Here is a 19,349-nt window from a genome sequence, read left to right on the forward strand (position 1 = left end):
AAAAAAAAAACCTATCTGCAACAAATCAACGTATTTTATTCCTGTGTGTAAGAAACAGGAATCAATCCGGCAAAGACCTAAAACAGAACCTGAGAGATGCAGCCAGACTTCAGTTGATCCATCTACTGTACTGTACAATGATCCCAAACACACTTTCAGTGGAGTAAAAACTTACCTATAAATAAAAATATACAATGGAAGACTATCAGTCATGGAATGGCCTCCCTGGAGCCTGCATCTCAATATTACTGAAGCAGTGTGGGATCATCTTGACAGAGATTGGAACAAAACCCAAACAACTTCCAAAGAAAAACAAATGAATGTCCTTCAAGAGGCCTGGAGAACTATTCCTGAAGACTCTTTAAAGAACTTAGAAAGGCTGTTGCAGAATAAAGGTGCTCATACCAAATATTGACTCTTAAGCTTGTTAGAATTGTACAAACTGTGTTTTTGCTTTATATACTCTGGTTTCATGGATGTTTGCAAATAAGTCACTACTGCTTAGCAAAATAAAAAGAAATGAGGGGTCTCTCAATACATTTGCACAGTACTGCATAAGCCATAAGCTACAAGCCAAAGAGCAGTTTCAAAAACCAGAACACGAATCATTCCTGAATATAAGTGTGTCAGTGAAATGCTGTAGTCCACATCCACAGGATAAATGTGAACAGTTTCACTACAACTGCTCTGTACTGATTTCTACTGTTTATAGCATCGGTTCATGGATGACCAGGAGTGAAACTAAGTTTATTGGAAAAACAAGAAAACAGTAGTTTTCTGATACTTTCTTGGCTTTTAATTTATTTGCTAGCAATTTAAAAATGTGTGGGACACTGAATATCAGCTCAACCAGCACTGACCAGACAAACGCTTCCCCTCCTAGAAAAATCAGTTAAACCCCAGGGGATCTAATAATTGCATTAACTGTCTTATCTTCCTGCTTTCTTAGATACAGATTGTTAGTTGTTAGTATGAAGGGATGAATGATTACCTATCACAATGCTCTTACATTCAGTTTTGAGGGTTTTTCTAGTTCTTAACATATAAAGCCAATCAATGTCCAGTATTTCAACTCATATAAACCCTGAAAGCATCAGCATCAGTTGCTAAACTCCTGAAAACAAAATTATTTTCATAGTTATATCTACTTTTACCCTCAGCTTTCTTTCAGTCCAGGTGGAGGAGTGGATTTATTGCATTATCTAATACAATATTGCCTTTATCTTGGTTTAAAATAATTTTAAATATTCAGCTAACTGTGGAATAAAGATCCATAAACTTAAATGGTGTAGTTAACGAAACAAATGTGAAATTGTTTTAAATTTATAGTAGTTTTAATATGCTTAATGTTTACACTAAAAGAAAACATCATCCCTTAAACACCTGTTGCATGAATTCTTTTACATTTTTAATTCATGAAATTATTTTTGAGCAATAAAAAATTTTAATGAAATAAAATAATCTTAGTGTTGACATTGAAAAGAAACATAATTTAAACATCTGCCATTTGCATTTTTAAATTTGCCTTTAATTTTTCTTCTGTTTTAAGAATTTTAATGATATATAGTTGTGTTAATATGTTTACACTGAAAGGAAACGTAATAACTTATGCGTCTAACGTGTAGATTTCAAAGAACTTATAATACCCACAATTCCTTGCGGCCACTTATCAGCCGGGTTTGTTCCTGTTTTGTTGATTACATCGGCGGTAAGGGAGTTTGTGTCCCTAAATATTCTTTATGCATGTTTTCTTCTTCTGATGTCCACAGGCAGGGAGTTTTTGCCTTCTTTGGAGAGCACTGCACTTTGATCGACTTTATTTCTACATGACTGACTTACTGCATGAAATATTAACCAATAGCAGAGCGGCAGAGGAGATGATTAGTCTGAGAAGAACATTGACCTCTTTTCACTTTATTTCACAACACTCTTGCTGTCAGGACAAGATCCCTACCGGATTCAGTTCACTGGAAAGAGGGAAATTCGCATACCCTGATCTTGCCAGCGGGCCAGATTGTGTTGCTCTGGAGTGGAAATAATTTCACCCGTGGCAGAAATGAAGAGAGCTATTTTATTTCTGATAACTGTCTATGTCTCGGTGCCTGTCATTTTATACCTGTTCCCTTGGATACTGGGCCAAGTCATATTTGCTCACTTGTGTAAGTAATGTGTCTCGAGGCCTGGGTGTTTATTCAGAGTCAAGTTATTACATGTCGGATAGAGCAGATCTATCATTTAAATGACGTAATATATTTAAGTCACGTAATACTAAGGAGACCAAATCGCCATACGCAGTGTTGTGTACTGTTTATGACAAATGTTCTCATGGGAAATACTAATGCTGAAACAAACACTGTTAACAAGTTAACAACCTGTTGATCAAGATTATGTTACCGAACATCATTGTCATTATCCTGTTAAGTTCATTATATTAATATTTAGATTTGTAAGGCATCATCAGTAGAAGATTTACCCATTTCATTTGATATGTTACTCTGCTGTCAAAAAGAATTCAATCAAGGAGTCCTCTGAGATTGGTGTGATACTTAAGGTGTTTTAAATATCAGAGTAAACACTTGAGATTTATTAGGAGTCTGGGTTCCTAGAACAACACAAAAGGAGTTAATTGTTATACAACAAAATCACAATAATAGTATTTTGATATAATGATCATTTGTCTCACACTGGAAAAAACGTACCAAATGCTAGTGGCAATTGACTGCAACCACCACAATAACAAAAGTTTTTAATTGTCTTTAAGATGCTATTAAAATTGGATTCAAACAACTTCTATTTGAAGGGATTTACGTAGCTTGATAACAAAAGTTTGTTTGTCTTTACAATAATAATTAGTATTACAGGACAGCCTGGCCAATGACATGCCATCTTTCTGTAATTTTACACATTTATTTCTTACAATTTAAGCCCAAAGAGTCTGATTTCTTTCATTTATCAGAGCACAATTTTTCTGTTATGCCGAAAAACTGAGGTGTGCTTTTTAAATTGCACGCTTTCCCCCCCTAATACCAGCGATTAAGTGTGTAGTTAAACTTTGTTTGACATCGTTGAGGTAGAAGAAGATAGAAATAGGAAGAAGAGAGAGGGATGATGGCGAGAAAGCATAATAGGAGAAATCTATCAATCTATAAATTCTGTGGAACTGACAAAGCAACAGCACTGAGTTTTTACTTATCATAACAGCCTGGTTCATAGTAGAAGAGTACAGGTGCTAGACAAATAAGACTGCTGTGCAGCTAAAATCCCATATCAGACAAGGACAGGGCAACTTTCCTCTCCCAAAAATCCAGCAACTGTCTCCTTGGTTCCCAGATGTTCACTGTACTGTACAATTTGATATTTTACAGTTTAATGTAGTTTGATATCTCATGGCATACAGTACACTGCAGCATAATCTGATATAATCTAATAATTCATAACACGACATACAAAACATGCTGACCTTGTGTGCTTTTGTTTCCTGTAGTGAGGTTTCCATTCTTTGTGGATCTCAGCAGACCTGAAGATGTCCTAAACCACACATGCAATTTCTACCTCAACACAGAGGAGGGCATCTCAGTCGGAGTGTGGTAGGTCATTTTTGGGATCCTGTTGTGTCCATTTATGTGAATCACCCGAAAATACCACGTGCATATTGAGTACAGTTGGCTCCAGACTGAATATAGCAACGGTGTAATCATTTAGCTGGACAAGAACCACTCAAAAGCTGCCTGCGTATCTTGAAATGTAAGTGGATTTGTTTGTATTGTTCACTCTTTCCCTTTTGTCCCTCTCCGGCTTTGTGTCTCATAGGCATACGCTCCCTGCCAGCCAATGGGAGAAATCCGCCAGGAGAAGCCCTGAGTGGTACCGGGAGACTCTGGGAGACGGCACTCCTGTTATTATCTATCTCCACGGCAACATAGGGACCAGGTGGGATAAGAGCAGTAGGATAGAGTCTTTGAACTGATCCTAATGGAGTCTAGTGGGTATTACAGGACTACTCAGGCCCCTGGTTTTATCCACAGGAACAAAGCGCACAGGGGTTTGTGGGTCAGAGTAAATGAGACTGAAAGCCACTTGATTACTTGTATTCATTGCTCTTATTTTGCTTCTGCAGGGCAATAAATCACAGAGTACAACTGGTGAAGGTAAAATTCATAATCTGAAGTATGTTTATTTTTTTAAAATTCTGGTAAAATGCTTTTGACTCTAAGCGTTACGATGATATTCAGATGTTTTTCTTTTGTAGATCTTAAGTGCTGCGGGGTACCATGTCTTATCTTTAGACTACAGAGGTAAGATGATTGTTGCTCATTAAGGGATCATTTTTCTGCTACACACAAACCAGATCTTCTGTTTGTTGTCCTGGAGGTTTGGAGCTATATATAAAAGCTCAGAATAAACACTTATAAAATATATTTCTTTCCTCTATCTGGACATAATAAAGAATTCACCCGGTCCTTAGCAGGTCTTTAAATCATTTAAATACAACACATGACATATTAAACAGACAGATGGCCTTGTGACTGACTGTAGAATACTTTGGTTTGCAGAGTAGTTCATGCTTGACTTGCTGCAAAATGGGCCCGAATCCTCAGCCCTCCACCACTATGCTGTGCATTATGGCGAAACATCTCTTTGGGCTCATCTGTCCAAAGGACATTGTTCCATGAGCCTTGTCATTTGTTCTGATGCAACTTTGCAAAGTTTTATTTATGGAGAGAAGAGACTTTCTCCTGACAATCCTTTCAAACAAGCCATAATTGTTCACTTTTTTTCTAATCGTACTGTCATGAACTTTAACTTTCCAACTTGAGGCCTTTAGAGTCTGATATGTGTTGCGGGTTTTTTGCAGTTTTTACAAGAAGTGCATGCATGGTCTGACCTTTAGAAAATATATAACAAAGGAGAATCTGTTTAAAAAAGTCATCATAAGTCTGTCACTGTCAGTGAGTATACTGCATAATCAATATCTTTTAACAAGGTTTTGGAGATTCTACTGGGGACCCCAGTGAAGCTGGATTGACCAATGACGCCCTCTACCTGTACCACTGGGTAAAGAAACACAGCAAGGGGAGTCTCGTCTGTCTGTGGGGACACTCGCTTGGCTCCGGGTCAGTTTCTCATGTCACGTCAGCCATGTCCACCACTCATGATGCAAAGCTAGATGAAAGCTTTAGTAAGAAAGGAGTTTAAAACATAATTGTTTTTTTTTGTAGGGTGGCAACCAATGCAGCAGTGAAAATACAGGAGCAAGGTAGATATTTAAGCTTACTTTAAATGTCCACTCTACCATGGGAAATATGACTTTTAGGGTTACTTACGGCTGTGTGTGCATGCACGGCCTGTCACTGCCATTTTTCAACCTATCCCGAATCATTTATTTGTTCACGAAGTCACCGTTACACATCTTTTCCACAGGAGAAAGTTTTATAGATTACAGTAGAAGTAATAACAATTATCTATAAATAGGGTAGAACTACCTCGGTTCAAAGTGCCTCACTGTTACAAACCCCTTTGGCTTAATGTGCATTTTGCAGTTAATCACTGAACAATGCAGCATGATGTTTCATTAGCAAGAAAACAGATTATTCAAGTCTATAAATGTAGTTTTTAAACTCCAATCATTCATTTTATTTTCTGTTTTAATCAACTGCACTTCAATCTATTTAATCAGAGTCTGCTGTTGATGCTTTGATCCTTGAAGCTCCATACACAAGCATCGGAGAAGTCGTAGTCAACCATCGGTTCACGAAGGTGTGGACAGTCATTGCACATTTGTTTAACTGCAGCTTGCAGCCCTGTGTTTTGCTCATGTTTTCAGCAAAACACAGCTCTGTTCACTTTTGTCTTGTTCAGAAAAAAAAATTTCATTCCTTAATGATGTGATTGCTAAGAGATTAATCACTTCGTCATCTGTTTGTGTGATTTAAAAAAACAAAAAAATAAATCACTGGTTATTTTTAATGAACCACTCCAGAATAGTGAGTTACAAAAGACAAGACTATAGATTCACCACAACTTTTGGTTTTTCTCAAGCCCAGTTGATTCCCTGTTTAATCTATACCAATAAAGCAACAGTTATATAAGAAAAATTGTATTGTTAAAGCCCCTCAATCGCAACAACAATTGTGAAAGTTAGCTGCTCTAAACTGAGTCTAGCTTTGTTGGCATTCTCTTCCTGTTTATGAAAGAGGTTTTCCTCACCAGCATCGCCAAATATTTCCTTACAGTGGATCACTGGGATTCTCTAACGTTGGATCTTTATCATAAAGTATGAAGTGCTTTGACGTGACTGATGCTGCAAAGAGGGATTATATAAATACAATTCAACTAATACAGTGTAATTTTGTGTATGAATTGCTAATATTTACTCCACCTCCACACATTTATAAAGTAGACTGGAGTCTCTCACAGAACCTTCTGTTCTGCCAGTGTTTTTGAAAGGATATTGCAGCATATTTTCCATCTTTTTTTCCAGATGTACAGGTTCCTTCCAGGATTTGAGAGCTTGCTGTGGAACATAATGAAAATGACCAACATAGTATTTGCTAATGATAAAAAGTAAGTGTGGCATATTTTACTCCGAAAGAAATGCAAAGAAGTGTTCTGCATTTCCACATTAGATCTCTCTCACGTTTTTACTCCAACATCTTTGCAGCTTGAAGTCCCTGATCAGTCCACTTCTTATTCTGCATTCAGAGGATGATAATGTTGTTCCTTATCACATGGGCCTGGAGGTACAGCTGGTACTCTTCCTCTCCATTCGGACAATTTCCTCTAGTGGACTTTGCTGCTTTTTTGCTGAATACTCTGTATTTGTTGTCTCCAGCTGTACGAGATATCACTCCAGACTCGGAGGAAATTAAACACCGATGCACACGTCGAAATGATCTCCTACAGTGCAAGTCTTGGATTCTCCCACAGCAGCATCTACTTGGATCCCAATTTATCAGGTGTGGTTAGGTAAGGCAATATCTAAAATTGATTAATTGCTTTTCCATTGAAGGCGGTCTATTATGTTCATTTTTAGGTCCCCTTAACCCCTAAAATGAAAGCTTTTTCCTGTTTTGGTTGCAGGAAATTTCTAGAAAACCTGAGACACTAGAGTGGCGGTCCCTCCTCCGGGCTCACAGTTCCTCGTGGTCCTCATTGCTTTGTAGGTTTTGTGAAAAAAGTCCAACACACTGGCCAACTTCTTGCACAAAAGCTTCCATATCTTACAAAGATGTCAATAAAAGCACAGTACTGTATGTCGTTACACTCTGTTTTTATTTCAACACAGAGGAACACATGTTGATCAGAAATGTAAGTTTGCATACTTAACTAAGTTACAAATGCCTTTAAATCCTTGAAATTGTTCTGAGTTTCTACAGAAATGTAACAAATGTGAGAACAGTCAGCTGACTGTGATCCTACTGGATTCCTGAAACCTCCACCCACCCCCATAATGTTAAATATGAGCAAGTTATTTGGAAATACTGAAGCTTGCTCAGCACAGTGACTCGCAGTTTAAGCCTACTACATGCATTGTGCTAAAGAAGTATAACAGTGCGTTGACAGCAAAGTAGTCCTCAAAACAGTTCAGTGATATGCAAATTGAAGGCTTAAACCAAACAGGAACGGTTAACATGCTGTAAACAAAAAGGCAGCCTCACAGTTTCTTAAGAGCTTTGACAGTTTCTTCGATGGCTTCCCTGGGCTCGCTTGGTGGCGGGATTTTGAGGTTGGTCGGCTCCACGCCCCACACCTCTGTGGCGTACTCTTTGATGGTTCTGTCACTGGAGAACTTTCCCGTTGCAGCGATGTTCTTGATCACCATCTTCGTCCACTCCACTGGATTCTTTTAGAGAAAAATAAAAATATAATTTATCATTTTAGGTTTTATATTTAGTCTTCTAAAAAAGTATGTTGGTAGCAAATACTTAATTTTTTTTGAATGGGTGTGCAAGTGCATGCATCATGGTGAGAGTCACACTAGCCAGTTAATTTTGCAGGTTTGTGTATGCGTCTGTAAAGTCCTTTAAAACTCCATTATTTTTCATTAACCAGCAGGGGACTTTCTCACTTTCCAAAAGAAGTCCAACTGTTTTTTGACCTCAGTCAACATATTTTAGTGAGTTTTTGGACTCAGTTGCTAGTGTCAGGTGTTATTTAATACAGCATGATATTAATTTGGTAAATGATGGCCCACTTTAGAATTAAAGATAATTGAGAAAGCAGGATATGGTTTTGGGCGTGGCGACCCTGTGGTTGATAAGCTGGTACTGTATGAGTGTGAGAACCCTCAGTTTCTTCAAAACAATGTCTGTCGCTAAGTGCCCATCTTTTATATGCCAAACACTGCATATCTGTCTGAACAGATTTGTTAATACCTGTGCAACCCTGTGATTAAGGGTTTAAAAGCTACTCATGCTTTGGTTTAATCAGCAAAAGTCAGCTGGTGTGCTCCAAGTCCATGCAAGATGTTCTAAAGTTTTTGTATTTGTAAACAGCGAGAACTTCTTCCTGTGGGAAATGGTTAGAAATGGTGCAAAATAACAGTGTAGAGAAGTACAACTGTAATTAGAGCCGCATGTGCTACATTAAAGAATTTGATACTGTACAGATGCTAAATGGGGAAATGTAAAGCAGCTTTTTTATGAGAAACAAAAGGAGCAGACAAATGAAAACTTTGCAAAGGTGTTGCAAAGCGAATGTCACCTTGTAGAGCTTGCTGACTTTTTCTTGGCATTTCACGTAGGCTTCAAAGTCTGCGAAAACTTTGAAACTGAAAACAAACAGACAAACGAACCCAACAACCGTCAGATTTTTATAACATTTAATTGCTAAAGACAGGACCAGCTGATCATGTAACTTGAAATTACTCACCGGTCATATTTGAAAAGCATCTCGGTGAGGTCTTTGAACAGCTCTGGATTTTTGGGGCTAAAGAATCCACTTGTGATCTGATCCATCACTTGCTTCAGCTCAGGAATCTTTTTGTAGTATGCCATGGCGTCATACCTAACAAAGAACAAGTAAGAAAGTTGGGTTTTCGCAGCATTAAGTTACAGATCAAAGTCTGTGAGAGACTTCCTTACCCCTTTTTGTCCATTTCAGCTACATCCTCTACCCTCATGCCAAAAATGAAAAGGTTCTCCTCTCCGGCCTCCTCGGCCATCTCCACGTTGGCTCCATCCATGGTGCCGATGGTCAGGGCTCCATTCAGCATGAACTTCATGTTGCCTGTTCCTGAAGCCTCTGTGCCTGCAGTGGAGATCTGCTCTGACAAATCCGTAGCAGGAATCACTGAAGAAGAGCACATGAAAATTTAATTACTTGCAAAACATCTTTCTCACTTTATCTGAGTTGCATTTTAAAGCGAATGGTACCTTTCTCTGCAAGAGACACTCTGTAGTTCTCAAGAAAGATGACCTTCAGCTTGTTGCCCACCACAGGGTCATTGTTCACCACATCAGCGACGGAGGTGATCAGCTTGATGATCATCTTTGCCATGTGATACCCTGGTGCAGCCTGCAGAGCATCACACAATCACAATCATTACCCTTCTTTGTCTGTTCATCGCACCAGAGTGTTTGATTTGGCTGAATTGCTACCTTTCCACCGATGATCACAGTTCGTGGTACAAAAGGTGCGGTAGGGTTCATTTTGATGCCTATGAAGCAAAATAAAAAAATAAAATAAAGAAACTCTATATTAGTGATTTAAACAATAACCATCTGGACTCTATTCATTTTCAGAAAGTTACTGATTTAGTCAAAATTAATGAATTAAAAACCTGCTCACACATTTAAGGCATAGAGCAAAGCACACAAAAATCAGCATTTTACGCACTCATACAGTCATTTTAAGTAATTTTCAGTGTTTCAAATTTTGGGGATTTGCATTTTTACTTCTTGTTTTACAGATCCATCATTTTCCTGCTGATTTGTTTCTGAAATTTGAAAAGAAAAGCATTTGGGAAATATTTTTTGCTTTCTTTTGAGAATTTGATGAGAAAAAAAAATGCTACCAGTCAATTTCTTTTAGCATACAGATCAGAAACAGCTTAAAAAACCCACACACAAAACAAAACAACGGCCTAACAGTGCAGATCTGCTAGGCTGCTGCATGCTCCAGCTGTACATACAGTTCTCAAACTGAGGGGAGCAGTGAGCCACTGCAGGTGAACAAACATGAAAAATATAGATTGAAAGAATTAGTTATGCAGGGAACAACAAGTGCCTCATTAAAATTCAGCTCTGATGCTTTTCATTGCCAAAAAACCGACACACGGTCAGCAGAAAACTTGAGAATTCCTGAGCTGAGCACATCTACATAAAGCCAAAATGTAATCTTATGCAACTCATTGGCGTGAAGCTCCTGGATTGCCACATTGCATGACATATATGGCATGTGTGTGCAGAACATTTCCAAAAAAGGAAAGGACTTTAAGTGCAGGTATAGTCAGCATCATGTTGCACAGAATAAAAGTGTTGATGAAACTGCTGCTGTCCTGTTTATTACAACCTCAGGGCTGCATGGAAAATTCCCACAGCTGAGTCAGACAGCCACATTCTTCATGTTTGCTTTAACATGCACAGCTGGGTGGGTAGTCTGCCACATCGGGACATGTCAGATTGTGTCATGTAAATTATCACTCAGAAAATCAGCCATTATTAAAGCTTTTGGCACTGAGCAATCAAACTGCACGTGCTGCACGTACGGTTGTACATAGTGATGATGTGCAGGCAGTTAAGGAGCTGGCGCTTGTATTCGTGGATCCTCTTCACGTGGACGTCAAACATGGAGGCTGGGTTGATTTTCACTGGGTACTCCTTCTCCAGGTACTGGGCAAATTTCACCTTGTTGTCCTGTGACAAAAGGAAAAGAAAAATACATACCAAGTATGTGACTTGGCAGGAAGATGCTGAGGTGAAATTGCTAAATAACTGACGAGTGCCGCCTGGACACGTACCAGGTTTGAAAACCACAAACTGCAATCATGCACAACACAATCAGATCGTTTGAGCCTGCAATGATGTGCACAGGCATTGAAAAATGATATGTAATTTTCCAGCGAAGATCAAATTTTTAGTTTCATGGTGCAGCAGAACAAACACTACCATGCAATCATAAGCTACATAAGTGTAAGGGCTAATATTTAGAATCATTTCATGTAAGTGGAGATCATTTATCTGCATTTCAGGAGCGGGACCACACCTGATACCCTCCCTTTCCGGTCCTATGTCTATCTATGGCTCACATGGGTATCTGCCTACCCTGGGAGCTTCTGCCAGTCTGCTCTGAGGCCTTCCCCAAACTGCATCATCAATTTACGATGGCCCATCTGCCATTGTCCAATCTAAAAGGAGGATGTGATCTCAGCTAGTGAAACTTATTTTAAAGAAAAAAAAAAAAGTATCAGAGGAAACCAATAAATGCTATATGCAGTTCTGAGGCGTTCTTGAATCCAGTGCCATTACCTCATTTTCTGTCTGAATAGTGGTGCAAGGAGTATTTACTAAAAGACTGCAGAACAATGCTACGACTGGTATTAACAGATATGATTTCAGTACAAACAATAGTGATGCAACAGTGTGTAAACCAGAACCAGTCCAGTGGCAGATGGTTGTGAAATCACTGAGCAAAAAAGATTTTACAGCACAACTCCTGCTTTACTGCAAGGGACAGAGAGAAATTTTTAAATATTCCACAACTATTCTTTTATTTCTGTAAAGTAAAATGAATCAATTATGTCTGCCAGATGAATGAAGCTCAATATCATCTTTCAAGTGTTTGAGCATTAGAGTGTTTTTGACTGCTCCCTTATTTCCTGATGCCCTTGCCATTTATCCAGGCTTCATACCATCGCTGGGACTTCACAAACTCGTGTCCTCCCAGTTTCAAATCGGGGATCATGTAAGACACTACATCTGGAAGCCACTCCCAATGAAGCTGAAGTATAAATGCCCACTTTTTAAAATTTTACTCTTAAAAGCACAGTAATTGAATAAATCTACTCAGGTACTTTGCAGTGACACCTTCCACGTTACCTGTTTCACTTTAGAGACATCGCGGATGAAGGTACCATCATTAACAAGGTCATTCAGCTTCTGCAGCTCATCGAGGTCCCTCACATAATCCTCCCCGATGGCCTGAAAGACACTTAAGGTCAGGCTAAAATATGCAAACACACATCGACAGTTTACACTTCAGCAGACTGTTTGTAAAATAGCAAGTAAATGCACTGCCAAGAACACAGCCGCTTGATACATCTCTAAAGATTTAGGGGTCTTAAGCGGTCTCTTGGCATCATTACTGCAGCTGAAACAGACCTCGGCTATAAGCTCCGCCAGTCCAGGGTTACAGAGGAGCAGCCAGCGTCTGGGAGTGATGCCATTGGTTTTGTTCTGAAACTTGTTTGGTTCTAGTTCACTGAAATTACGAAACCTAAAGGAGGAAAGAGAGAAATGTTCAGAAGGATAGCTGTTATACTAAAGCTTTTAAAACCAGCAGCAATACTACAGCATTTGTAATGGTCTCCTTAACACATAGTATTCATATACAGAAAAAAAATGAATAATTATCATCTCCTGCTGAATTTGTAAGTTTGCTCACTACTTATTTCACTCAGGGACATGCAAATCAGTTGATAACTTTCATGTTTTGTTCTGGATCTTTAGGTGATATTTTGTCTCTCTCCATTAAAACGAAACTACCCTAAAAATTTGTGTTGTGTTTGCGTGTTTGGAAGCGAGCAAACATAAGCGTTACCCATTTAGCTTTGGTTTTAGGAAAAAAAAAAAAAAAAAAAAAAAAAAATTGGACAGTACACATCAACAAGCAGCCACCTGAAAATGTCCTTCAGCATTACAGTACCACACAGGTATTGAGGGTTTTGGCCTTTAGGAGAGTTTCAACATGCAGTTGATGTAATGGTGAATAAAAGAGGTAAAGATTCAGTCCTGTTGTAACATATGAAGCCATGCTCATTTAGCAACAAGTGGTGCAAACTTTCTCTTTTAAAAGCATCTGTTATAATGACATTTAAAGATTTCCTTTTTTTTTTTTTACTGAATTTAATGGCAGCTGCAGCGCTCGTTTGGTCTTTAGTCTGATATTTGATTGACTTTTTTACTGCATCCAGCAGCAGAGGGCTTACACTTGGGTCTTGATGATGTTGGAGTGTATCTCAGCGACTCCGTTGACTGCGTGCGATCCCACGATGCACAGGTGCGCCATGTTCACCCTCTTGCCTCCGTCCTCTTCAATCAGAGACATTTTCCTCAGCTTGTCCATGTCGTTTGGATAGAGAGCTACAATATTCTGCAGAAAGAGAATAGATGGTGACATGTCCATCCCATGAATCATCAATGCAGTTTGTCATTATGGACACTCTTAATGCAAAACTAAAGAAAAAGTCCAGTATACGTACATCAAGGTGGGCCTGATTGATCTGGTAGATGATTTGCAGGTGTCTGGGTAGGAGTTTTTCCATCAGCTGCACAGGCCAGCGCTCCAGAGCCTCGGGGAGAACTGTGTGGTTAGTGTAGGCAAATGTTCGCGTTGTGAGGTCCCAGGCCTGAAAATAAAGAGAAAGTTTATTCTTTTGCAGTCATTTACACACATTCTTGATTTCATCTCTTCTCCCAGTTCATTAAAAGCCTCCAACCTCCTGCATTTTACTTCTTAACATGGCAGTCAACTTCTTCTGCTTTGCCTATGCAATACTGAAGCATCTGTTTCTTGTGCTACCTTACTTGCCCATAGTTGTTCATGATTTCCTAATTAAAGCTTGTTTTAAGTCGGTCAATTTCTACTAACCGTGTCCCAGTCGATTTTCTCAATGTCCAGAAAGATTCTCATCAGTTCGGGGATGGCCATGGCTGGATGGGTGTCATTTAGCTGGATGGCTACCTAGAAAACACGGCATCCTGCAATTAGATGTTGGTTTCCTTCCCGTTGACCTCCTAAAACACTACAGGTCGTGCATACATTTAATATGCATGGTGAATATCTTTCTCTCATCTTTCTAGTAGATCACTGTTCTGCTTTAATCTTCTATGAATAAGGAACTTTATTGTGCAAGTGAAGAAGTATCTTGGAGAAAAACTGACTTGTGCTGCCACACAGGTTTGTTTGGAAACAGCAAAAAACTGCTCCTTGTTACAACAGGATGGTCAAAGTTACAAAATACAATGAAGTAATGAACTGCAAATGCACTGAAACAAATGCTACCATTTTGCCTTTATTATTATAATTATTAGAAAACTCAGAGTGTTACTTTGTCTGGGAAGCTCTTGAATGATGTGCGACCGGGTACGCCTTTCTTAGTGGTCTTGAAGCGACGGATAATGTCTTGGAGTGTGGCTGCCACGACAAAGTATTCCTGCTTCAGACGAAGTTCTTTTCCTTCAAAAAACTGTAACAACAAGTGTTATAAGTGGTGGAAAAGAAAAGAAATATGTGACTTGCACTTAATGCAAAAGAGTGACGATATTGAAATTGACTGCCTATAAACTTACATTGTCATTTGGGTAAAGTACACGGGAGATGTTCTCCGCCAGGTTTCTGTCCAGAACGGCTTGGATGTAATCTCCCACATTAACTACAGACAAATATTACAAATTCAATGCTTTAAATTTAAAGTAAAAGAACAAAAATGTACAGGAGGGGGGGGGAATGCAGCGTTTGAGGGATTTGGCAATGCATAAATCTTGTTGCATGTTTCCGTTCTGCAGCAGTTGTGCAAAATTTGCCAGTTGAATACTAAAAAAAAGGAAACATGACTTTAAGCAACTATGCATTTGTTAAGTGTAATTTCCGAGTTTGTTCTTGCAATGACAAAAAGTAGTTGGAGCCTCACACCACTGTTGGCAAAATATTCAAGCAGCCTCACACAGAGAAATTTAAATGGACAGTGAAAATTCATGACCTACAGTCTTTCAAGTTAAAATCATTGGGAGCGCGGGCAGACCACAGCCTCATGGTGTTCACAGTGTTGTTCATATAGCCAGGGATGGGTGTGTCATAAGGCATTGCGAGAACCACCTGCAAGTTAAAACACACAAAAACCCCAAAACACATTTATAGAATACTGTGATGTACTCTCCCGTTTTCCCAACTGCCCCAATAACCAAAAACACACCATAAATTAACATTTTTTATGCCTTCTTAACAATATTCTTATAGTAGGATACTATGTTGAAGAGCTGGTGTGCATACATTTATGGATGTTTGTCTGTTTTGCTGATTCTCATCAGCTGTAACTACTAAAGACTTCCATATTCACGCATTGCTGAAATAACCTATAAAACCTATTTCTTACTTCATCAATATTTCAGTATCAGTACCTGAGTGTCAACCCATTTTGGGCCAGCTCTCGTTTCCTCCACTCGTCCATAGAAGTGCACGGGCAGCATGTACTCGGGGCGAGCCTTCTCCCAGGGGTTTCCATGTCTCAGCCAGTCATCTGCCTCTTCCACCTACAGTAGGTCACAAGTTAGAGCTCCAGGATAAGAGTCACTGAACGAGACACAAACTCCACTTAGAGCACGAGGTCCAATCAGGGCCCTATTCCAAGTGACATGTTCAACAAACCAAGTTAAATAATTAACTCTGAATCGATCAACTCAGACTGGAGTTGAGAATTAGTTCAATCAGCTCCGAGTATATTGACCTTGAGTAAAGCATGTGCATGAGTAGACAAAAGAAAATCATCACGATTCATCGTGGCAACAGATAAATAAAGAGCAGAAGCTTTATTTTAATAATAATAATAATAAAAGAACATGTCTCGGTGCTGATTATGATATTTTACTATAAAAGACAGGAGAGAACAAAGGAGGTATGTTAGTTTGCTTGGTGACAGTGGGATGGACCTGCCCTCAAGTCAGTTTTTCATTAAACAAAAGCTGTTTTGCAGAAGTTAAATATGTCAGGAATATAGGTCATCTTGGGACAAACATGCTGCAATAAATGCTGGGACAGAATAAATAAATAATAACATAAAGGAAACATAAATGGTTTAGGACAGGATGAGCTGAGAAAGAGTTAGAATAGATCTAAGTAGATCTTTTTTGGATCTATCCTGCTGTGAAAGTGGGCTCTGACCTGGACATGGGTGGCTGATCTGTTATGTGGAGTCACTGCAATCTGACCCACTGAGACTGAATCGGGTGATTTTGAGTGAAATATACAAACTTTTACAAAAGTAATCAGATTACAAGCAGACTGTCTGCAGGCTACTTTTTGAAAATTCACTCAGTTCAGCCTCATCTTTACTCCAAACAGTGTGGCAGACTTTGTACAGAGAAGTTATTTAAACAGTGATTGCTACAGTGTTGTAGAGTAAATGTTTCCAGTGGGGACCACACATGCAGTCTGACAGCTGCATTAGTGTCCACAGAGTCACAGGGTTACAAAGAGGTAGGCTACAGAGCATGGAACATAATCACCGCCTATGTTCTCATACATTGATGAGTGAACGATTATGAAAGTGTTCATCTTAAACATAATAAAATAGTGACCTACTATCCAACTGGGATCTTTGATAGCAACTTTATGAATGAGGAAATTAAACTGAGCGTCATTCAGCTGGCTCGTGCGCTGCAGGAGGGGAGGAGTCAGAGTTTGGTGAAGAAAACCGTCCAGTGATCAGGTGAAGTTTACAGAGTCCGTTACCCCCGTGATTGACTCACAGTTGATGTGAACCCATCTCAGGGTTCACAAACTTGGAGTTGCTGGCTACAGCAGCTTCCTCGAGTAGATTTTGAATTTACGCTGTTCACCAGCAACAGGGATTGATACATGCAGGTTCAGTCACACTGTGCAGGTTTATAGGTTGCTGTTCAGAAGTCCATGTTTACACTGAGAGTTTGAACTTCAAATAAGCAGCAAAAAAAAAAAAAAATCCAAAGGGCAGAAGCCTTTTTCTTTATCACAAGATACACAATGTTTTGTTCCTATACAATCAACCAACCAGCTTCTTGCATCACTCGAGCAGTGCTAAACACAGGTTTTTATTAATGATTAGCTTTATGAGTATTCTGACCTAATAATTTCTACTTTGGCCCAAATCAGCCTTGAGTTCTAGAAAAGTGAGTTTAATCAGTTTCATTGTAGTTTAACTGCAAGAGTCCACAAAAAAGGGTAAGTAATGTAAAGCTTTGAAAATAAGATGCAGGTACCTGCCAGCCATCTCTTATCTTCTGGTTAAAGATCCCATATTCATATCGAATGCCATAACCGTACGCTGCAAGTCCCAAGGTGGCCATTGAATCCAGGAAACATGCTGTGTGCAGAAGAATTAGACATGAAATCAGAAACATAAAACCCCTGTAGTGAAATTAGAATTGAATTCATTTTAATGGCTGGAAGTTGATAGAATAGGCACGCAGAGATATTTGATAGAGGAATGCCAAAATAACCTGGAAATAGCAATGACATATTGCTGTAGTGGAGATAAGGAGATAAGGAGTTCGCCTGCAAAAAGACTCATCTTTAACCCTTTTGCAGAGTTGCAGCATACTGAATTTTATTCTCTGTTTTCCAGCTTTTCCTGTTAGTTAGGACTCCCACAGGAGAGGCTGGGCAGTGAAAACCTTTTCCTCCCTTTCTCCCAGCCTCCTTTTAAACACTTGCATTATTTTACCTGCCAGTCGGCCCAGACCTCCATTCCCCAGCCCTGCATCCTCCTCCATCTCCTCCAGCTCTTCCATGTCCAGGCCAAGCTACAGCAAAGCATTAAAAAACAAAACAAAAACAGAAAAAAATCAGCAGTGTCATTATGTGCGGTCAGTTTGTGCGGCTGTGGATGCTGCAGAAATTGCTGCAATAAACCAGACCTGATAGATGGCTTCATCGCAGGCGTTCTGCAGCCCGAGGTTGATCATTGTGTTTTGGAGTGTTCTGCCCATGTAGAACTCCAGAGACAGATAGTACACTCGCTGGTCATGTGAAAGAAACAGAAACACTAAATATTTGCACCTGCTACATCATCAGTCTTCAACTACCCCAAAACACTGATAAAGTCTTTGTGGCTTTTGTTGCAGTTTCAGAAATGAAGCAGTAAGTGCAACAGACAGCAATTTTTTTCTGCATAAAAAAAAGAACAGTGGCTCATTCTAATAAGGAAAGTTTTATGCAGCGTTTAGGTACCTCCCATAAAAAGGGAAACACTAAAGCGCATAAAGTTGTGGTTTTTTTTTTTTTTTGTTCTCTCGTTTTAAATTTCAGGAAATGCATTCTCTGAGAAAACAGTCTACATGTAAAGATATTTTTAATCTGCCAGTTTGACACTCTGCAGAATAGGTTGGCTGCACTACAGCTGTGTGCGCGTTTGTGGTGGAGTTTAACTTTGACACTAAAACTTCTTGCTGTTACCTTTGGGTCCACCTCATAATAAAACTGCTGTGTTCTGATCCATCTCCCCACCAGGTGATCTCTCACGGTGTGGGCCAGGGCAAAGTAATAATCCCTTGGTGTTGCAATGTTTCTGTCTTTCACCAAAGTGAAGTGCAGGTGTCGATTAAAGCCCTTTTTCAGCTCTGCCACGTTCTCCACTCCCACGATCCCCCTGATACTGATCTGCTTGCGCTTCTCCTGGTCGGTGAGAGGTGTCGCCATGGTGGGTGCGCAGTTTCGGGGCTGGGAAACCGTGCCTGTCCTGGACTGAAAGTGAAGTTAAATGGGAAGAGAGTTGCCGTTTTCATGCACTAGTCTCCTCCTCATGCTGGTTGTTATTGGTGAGTGCAGGGGGAGGGTGGTGCCTCTGCTGACCTGAAAACGGCAGGAAGCAGAAACACCACAGATAAAGAATGAATGGCTCTTTATCTGCAGGGTTTTTTTTGTTTGTTTTGTTTTTGGTATGATTTGATGTTATATAAAGGTGAGGAAGTGCTGACTGCCCTGAGTGCTTTTATATGTAACGTAACAACACATGGAAATATGTATACATGCATATAATAAATATATAAAATATTTTTTAAATATAATATAGAATTTTTTGCACGCTGTCATTTTGGGTAGCTTCCAAACTCTGTCTGGCCCCTCCAGTAGGTCCCTAGAGACACACCAGGGGACAAACTAATGATTTTATCCGAATCGAAAACTTAACTTTTTTTATTCTTCAGATAATTACTGAGGAGTTAGAAAATCGCTAATTTGCTGTTCTGCGCACCTCATTATTGGAGTCAAATATAAAACTGAATTCTGAGCCACCAAGTGGCTAAAGGGGGTAATGCAACAGCTAAAACTTGGGGCTCTTCTGATACTTGTAAGAGAATTTGCAAACCGCTTTCCATTATTTATGTATGTATCCATATATTGTTATCTGAACAGGATTTAACAACAACCATTAACTA

At 39.4% G+C, this 19,349-nt stretch overlaps 2 protein-coding genes across 2 annotated transcripts; one reads left to right on the forward strand and one right to left on the reverse strand.

Moving 5' to 3' along the window:
• Nucleotides 1-1,608: 1,608 nt before the first annotated feature.
• LOC101474525 (lysophosphatidylserine lipase ABHD12) lies at nt 1,609-7,253 on the forward strand. The gene is made up of 12 exons (XM_076877876.1): nt 1,609-1,708; nt 3,485-3,587; nt 3,811-3,930; nt 4,118-4,148; nt 4,250-4,295; nt 4,985-5,114; nt 5,220-5,257; nt 5,678-5,757; nt 6,482-6,564; nt 6,662-6,740; nt 6,833-6,966; nt 7,081-7,253. Exons 1-12 carry the CDS (start codon nt 1,609-1,611, stop codon nt 7,106-7,108), a joined length of 972 nt encoding a protein of 323 aa, XP_076733991.1. The 3' UTR covers nt 7,109-7,253.
• On the reverse strand, nt 7,254-18,677 carry pygl (phosphorylase, glycogen, liver). Its single transcript, XM_004540043.4, has 20 exons — nt 18,370-18,677; nt 17,832-17,933; nt 17,639-17,717; nt 17,175-17,278; nt 15,339-15,470; nt 14,925-15,036; nt 14,511-14,593; nt 14,270-14,407; nt 13,810-13,902; nt 13,421-13,567; nt 13,148-13,311; nt 12,321-12,435; nt 12,039-12,140; nt 10,709-10,856; nt 9,600-9,658; nt 9,375-9,516; nt 9,084-9,291; nt 8,872-9,006; nt 8,704-8,770; nt 7,254-7,843 (listed from the first exon to the last, which is right to left on the reverse strand). Exons 1-20 carry the CDS (start codon nt 18,610-18,612, stop codon nt 7,655-7,657), a joined length of 2,562 nt encoding a protein of 853 aa, XP_004540100.1. The 5' UTR covers nt 18,613-18,677; the 3' UTR covers nt 7,254-7,654.
• Between the last annotated feature and the right edge of the window lie 672 nt (nt 18,678-19,349).

This window comes from Maylandia zebra, linkage group LG19, assembly GCF_041146795.1.
Source record: "Maylandia zebra isolate NMK-2024a linkage group LG19, Mzebra_GT3a, whole genome shotgun sequence".
NCBI classification, from domain to species: Eukaryota; Metazoa; Chordata; class Actinopteri; order Cichliformes; family Cichlidae; genus Maylandia; species Maylandia zebra.

Excerpts from the sequence above, each read along its gene's own strand:
- LOC101474525 (XM_076877876.1), top strand. The coding sequence starts at position 1,609 with ATGCGTCTAACGTGTAGATTTCAAAGAACTTATAATACCCACAATTCC. Across the intron at positions 1,709-3,484 it reads TTTTGTTGATTACATCGGCG|TGAGGTTTCCATTCTTTGTG; the intron begins GTAAGGGAGTTT and ends TGTTTCCTGTAG. Across the intron at positions 4,149-4,249 it reads ACAGAGTACAACTGGTGAAG|ATCTTAAGTGCTGCGGGGTA; the intron begins GTAAAATTCATA and ends TTTCTTTTGTAG.
- pygl (XM_004540043.4), bottom strand. The coding sequence starts at position 18,612 with ATGGCGACACCTCTCACCGACCAGGAGAAGCGCAAGCAGATCAGTATC. Across the intron at positions 17,718-17,831 it reads GCGATGAAGCCATCTATCAG|CTTGGCCTGGACATGGAAGA; the intron begins GTCTGGTTTATT and ends GCTTTGCTGTAG. Across the intron at positions 9,659-10,708 it reads CATCATCACTATGTACAACC|GCATCAAAATGAACCCTACC; the intron begins GTACGTGCAGCA and ends TTTGCTTCATAG.